Here is a 6045-nt window from a genome sequence, read left to right as displayed (position 1 = left end):
CAAACACACCCCGGTAAGGTCAAACCACACCCCGGTAATGTCAATCACAACCCGGTAAGGTCAAACACACCCCCGGTAATGTCAATCACAACCCGGTAATGTCAATCACACCCCGGTAATGTCAAACACAACCCCGGTAATGTCAATCACCACCCCGGTAATGTCAAACACACCCCGGTAATGTCCAAACACACCCCGGTAAGGTCAAACACACCCCGGTAATGTCAAACACACCCCGGTAAGGTCAAACACACCCCGGTAATGTCAAAACACACCCCGGTAATGTCCAATCACACCCCGGTAAGGTCAAACACACCCCGGTATGTCAAACACAACCCCGGTAAGGTCAAACACACCCCGGTAAGGTCAAACCCACCCCGGTAAGGTCAATCACTCCCCGGTATGTCAAACACACCCCGGTAATGTCAATCACACCCCGGTAAGGTCAAACACACCCCGGTAATGTCAATCACACCCCGGTAAGGTCAAACACACCCCGGTAATGTCAAACACAGCCCAGTAATGTCAAACACACCCCGGTAATGTCAAACACACCCCAGTAATGTCAATCACACCCCGGTAAGGTCAAACACACCCCGGTAATGTCAAACACACCCCGGTAATGTCAAACACACCCCGGTAATGTCAAACACACCCCGGTAAGGTCGAACACACCCCGGTAATGTCAAACACACCCCGGTAATGTCAAACACACCCCCGTAATGTCAAACACACCCCAGTAATGTCAAACACACCCCGGTAATGTCAAACAGGGAGTTTTTCCTAGCCACTGTGCTTCTCCACCTGCATTGCTTGCTGTTTGGGGTTTTAGGCTGGGTTTCTGTACAGCACTTTGAGATATCAGCTGATGTACGAAGGGCTATATAAATAAATTTGATTTGATTTGAAACACACCCCGGTAATGTCAAACACACCCCGGTAAGGTCAAACACACCCCCGGTAATGTCAAACACACTCCGGTAATGTCAAACACACCCCAGTAATGTCAAACACACCCCAGTAATGTCAAACACACCCCGGTAAGGTCAACACACCCCAGTAATGTCAAACACACCCCGGTAAGGTCAAACACACCCCGGTAATGTCAAACACACCCCGGTAATGTCAAACACACCCCAGTAATGTCAAACACACCCCAGTAATGTCAAACACACCCCGGTAATGTCAAACACACCCCAGTAATGTCAAACGCACCCCAGTAATGTCAACCACACCCCGGTAAGGTCAAACACACCCCGGTAATGTCAAACAAACCCCGGTAATGTCAAACACACCCCAGTAATGTCAAACACACCCCAGTAATGTCAAATACACCCCTGTAATGTCAAACACACCCCGGTAATGTCAAACACACCCCCGGTAAGGTCAAACACACCCGGTCAGGTCAAACACACCCCGGTAATGTCAAACACACCCCGGTAATGTCAACACACCCGGTAATGTCAAAACACACCCCGGTAATGTCAAACATACCCGGTAAGGTCAAACACACCCCGGTAATGTCAAACACACCCCGGTAAGGTCAAACACACCCCAGTAATGTCAAATACACCCCTGTAATGTCCAAACACACCCCGGTAATGTCAAACACACCCCGGTAATGTCAAACACACCCGGTAATGTCAAACACACCCAGTAATGTCAAACACACCCCAGTAATGTCAAATACACCCCTGTAATGTCAACCACACCCCGGTAATGTCAAACCACACCCCGTAAGGTAAATACACCCCGGTAATGTCAAACCCACCCCCGGTAATATCAATCACCACCCCGGTAAGGTCAAACACACCCCGGTAATGTCAAAACACACCCCGGTAATGTCAAACACACCCCGGTAAGGTCAAACCCACCCCGGTAATGTCAATCACACCCCGGTAAGGTCAAACACACCCCGGTAATGTCAAACACACCCCGGTAAGGTCAAACACACCCCGGTAATGTCAAACACACCCCGGTAATGTCAAACACACCCCGGTAAGGTCAAACACACCCCGGTAATGTCAAACACACCCCGGTAAGGTCAAACACACCCCGGTAATGTCAAACACACCCCGGTAATGTCAATCACACCCCGGTAATGTCAAACACACCCCGGTAATGTCAAACACACCCCGGTAAGGTCAAACACACCCCGGTAATGTCAATCACAACCCGGTAAGGTCAAACACACCCCGGTAATGTCAATCACAACCCGGTAATGTCAATCACACCCCGGTAATGTCAAACACACCCCGGTAATGTCAATCACACCCCGGTAAGGTCAAACACACCCCCGGTAAATGTCAAACACACCCCGGTAAGGTCAAACACACCCCGGTAATGTCAAACACACCCCGGTAAGGTCAAAACACACCCCGGTAATGTCAACACACCCCGGTAATGTCAATCACACCCCGGTAAGGTCAAACACACCCCGGGTAATGTCAACACACCCCGGTAAGGTCAAACCACCCCGGTAAGGTCAAACACACCCCGGTAAGGTCAATCACTCCCCGGTAATGTCAAACACACCCCGGTAATGTCAATCACACCCCGGTAAGGTCAAACACACCCCGGTAATGTCAAACACACGCCGGTAAGGTCAAACACACCCCGGTAATGTCAAAACACCCCGGTAAGGTCAAACACACCCCGGTAATGTCAAACACACCCCGGTAATGTCAAACACACCCCGGTAATGTCAAACACACCCCGGTAAGGTCAAACACACCCCGGTAAGGTCAACACACCCCGGTAAGGTCAAACACACCCCGGTAATGTCTGAAATGGGCTCAATGAAATACATTGTCTTACCGTTGAATCTGTAACAACGCTAAAGCTCAGTCTGGGATTTGTCACAAGAAAGAGATGAAAGAAAAAAAAATGAATAATTTAAATACAGTTGAAATGTTTACTAATGAGATGTGCTGAAATGAAAGCAATTTCCAGAAAATGAACACTCGGATTGAAGTGATATTATGTCTGATCTCGCAAACAATGTAAAGTATGTTTAGATGGGTGTACTCTAGAGCCAAGCGTGCGTAGATTATTAATCTGAGGGTATCCTGCTATTGACATACATTGAATTATACAAGAGAATGTGACAACAACAATAATTCATGAGGCAGTCTAGACAGTGCAGGTGAGTGGAGGTATGGTAGACAGAGAGTGGTTGGTGGTTGCAACCCGGCTCCTCCCCTTTATGTTAATTTATTCATATATGTAAATAGGCCCTGTGTATTTATGCAGATGTGGCACATACCATTTTCTTTATATGAAAACAAAATACTAAGAAAATACCTGAAACAATAATAATATATATATATAAATCCATTTTAAAAAATTACAGAAAAGTGAAACTTGACATTAAACTAAATACTTGAATTTGCACCAAAATCACTGGACTCCATGCATTGTTATAATTTAGTCAATATCTGATTAATTAGAGAACATCAAAACATTTGTCTTCATCCGTTGTCCAAATGTTCAATTTATTAGAATTGTTTTTAAAACCTTTTAACAATTTCGATGACCATTGCTACAGACAGTAGTAGAGGTCACAGTAGAGATCACAGTCTTCTATCAGACAGGAGTAGAGGTCACAGTCTTCTGTCAGACAGTAGTAGAGGTCACAGTCTTTTATCAGACAGTAGTAGAGATCACAGTCTTCTACCAGACAGGAGTAGAGGTCACAGTCTTCTACCAGACAGGAGTAGAGGTCACAGTCTTCTACCAGACAGGAGTAGAGGTCACAGTCTTCTACCAGACAGGAGTAGAGGTCACAGTCTTCTACCAGACAGTAGTAGAGGTCACAGTCTTCTACCAGACAGTAGTAGAGATCACAGTCTTCTACCAGACAGGAGTAGAGGTCACAGTCTTCTACCAGACAGGAGTAGAGGTCACAGTCTTCTGTCAGACAGTAGTAGAGGTCACAGTCTTCTACCAGACAGGAGTAGAGGTCACAGTCTTCTACCAGACAGGAGTCGAGGTCACAGTCTTCTACCAGACAGGAGTCGAGGTCACAGTCTTCTACCAGACAGGAGTAGAGGTCACAGTCTTCTACCAGACAGGAGTAGAGTTCACAGTCTTCTACCAGACAGGAGTAGAGGTCACAGTCTTCCACCAGACAGGAGTCGAGGTCACAGTCTTTCATCACACAGACAAGAGTAGAGGTCACAGTCTTCTACCAGACAGGAGTAGAGTTCACAGTCTTCTACCAGACAGGAGTAGAGGTCACAGTCTTCTACAGACAGGAGTCGAGGTCATAGCCTGGACTAATTGTATCACATACACTCTGGACAAAGCACCATGTCGTCTCCATATAGTCTCACTGCCAAACACTTTAAGCGTTAAATGGAAGTGTTCATGAGCGTTAATCTATGCGGTGGTCTTGGAGATGGGACCAAAGGGGGCAAAATGTCAAATCAAACTTCTAAAGAATAGAAATAGAATCCCCAGTGCTACTACTCTGTCAGCGGGCAGATGGGCTGGGTGGCTCTGGGTAGCTCTGGGTGGCTGGCTCTGGGTGGCTGGCTCTGGGTGGCTGGCTCTGGGTGGCTGGCTCTGGGTGGCTGGCTCTGGGTGGCTGGCTCTGGGTAGCTCTGGGTGGCTGGCTCTGAGTGGCTGGCTCTGAGTGGCTGGCTCTGGGTGGCTGGCTCTGAGTGGCTTGGCTCTGAGTGGCTGGCTCTGAGTGGCTGGCTCTGAGTGGCTGGCTCTGGGTGGCTGGCTCTGGGTGGCTGGCTCTGGGTGGCTGGCTCTGGGTGGCTGGCTCTGAGTGGCTGGCTCTGGGTGGCTGGCTCTGAGTAGCTGGCTCTGGGTGGCTGGCTCTGGGTGGCTGGCTCTGGGTGGCTGGCTCTGAGTAGCTGGCTCTGAGTAGCTGGCTCTGGGTGGCTGGCTCTGGGTGGCTGGCTCTGGGTGGCTGGCTCTGGGTGGCTGGCTCTGGGAGGCTGGCTCTGCGTGGCTGGCTCTGGGTGGCTGGCTCTGGGTGGCTGGCTCTGAGTGGCTGGCTCTGGGTAGCTGGCTCTGGGTGGCTGGCTCTGGGTAGCTCTGGGTGGCTGGCTCTGGGTGGCTGGCTCTGGGTGGCTGGCTCTGGGTAGCTCTGGGTGGCTGGCTCTGAGTGGCTGGCTCTGAGTAGCTGGCTCTGGGTGGCTGGCTCTGGGTGGCTGGCTCTGGGTGGCTGGCTCTGAGTAGCTGGCTCTGAGTAGCTGGCTCTGGGTGGCCGGCTCTGGGTGGCTGGCACTGGGTGGCTGGCTCTGGGTGGCTGGCTCTGGGTGGCTGGCTCTGGGAGGCTGGCTCTGCGTGGCTGGCTCTGGGTGGCTGGCTCTGGGTGGCTGGCTCTGCGTGGCTGGCTCTGGGTGGCTGGCTCTGGGTGGCTGGCTCTGGGTGGCTGGCTCTGAGTGGCTGGCTCTGGGTGGCTGCTCTTGGTGGCTGGCTCTGGGTGGCTGGCTCTGGGTGGCTGGCTCTGGGTGGCTGGCTCTGGGTGGCTGGCTCTGAGTGGCTGGCTCTGGGTGGCTGGCTCTGGGTGGCTGGCTCTGGGTGGCTGGCTCTGGCTCTGGGTGGCTGGCTCTGAGTGGCTGGCTCTGAGTGGCTGGCTCTGGGTGGCTGGCTCTGGGTGGCTGGCTCTGAGTGGCTGGCTCTGGGTGGCTGGCTCTTGGTGGCTGGCTCTAGGTGGCTGGCTCTGGGTGGCTGGCTCTGGGGAGAATAGGATGTGTATGGAAGAGCAGATTGAGCATCAACAAAGGAAACCCTGAATTATGTTGATTCAAAACCAAAACTTTTTTGGTCAAAAATAAAAAATCTCAACTTTTTATTTTTGTTCCCTCTTTCGTAACGGTGGATTTACAACTTTCTCCATCTTCACGCAGACAGGAACATTTTCCCAATAATCCCCCAGCGAGACAGAGGGCGTGTGCTGTCCAAACTCAGTTACAGCATACACCGAGGCAACTGGTGGGGAGTGTACGCGTTGACAGTTTGGAGTGAAATCCGTGGTACCTTGAAAAACCATTCTCTCGCAGACTTCTGCCGTCTTCTCTTCCTCTC

At 50.9% G+C, this 6045-nt stretch overlaps 1 protein-coding gene across 1 annotated transcript; it reads right to left on the bottom strand.

Moving 5' to 3' along the window:
- Positions 1–4474: 4474 nt before the first annotated feature.
- Positions 4475–6010, bottom strand: LOC116356310 (extensin-like). Its single transcript, XM_031801460.1, has 2 exons — positions 5998–6010; positions 4475–5694 (listed from the first exon to the last, which is right to left on the bottom strand). The coding sequence occupies exons 1-2, from the start codon at positions 6008–6010 to the stop codon at positions 4475–4477; spliced, it is 1233 nt and encodes a 410-aa protein (XP_031657320.1).
- Between the last annotated feature and the right edge of the window lie 35 nt (positions 6011–6045).

Source organism: Oncorhynchus kisutch, linkage group LG22 (genome assembly GCF_002021735.2).
Source record: "Oncorhynchus kisutch isolate 150728-3 linkage group LG22, Okis_V2, whole genome shotgun sequence".
Classification (NCBI taxonomy): Eukaryota; Metazoa; Chordata; class Actinopteri; order Salmoniformes; family Salmonidae; genus Oncorhynchus; species Oncorhynchus kisutch.
The sequence above is the reverse complement of the archived record's forward strand: the minus strand, read 5'-3'. Positions and strand labels throughout refer to the sequence as shown.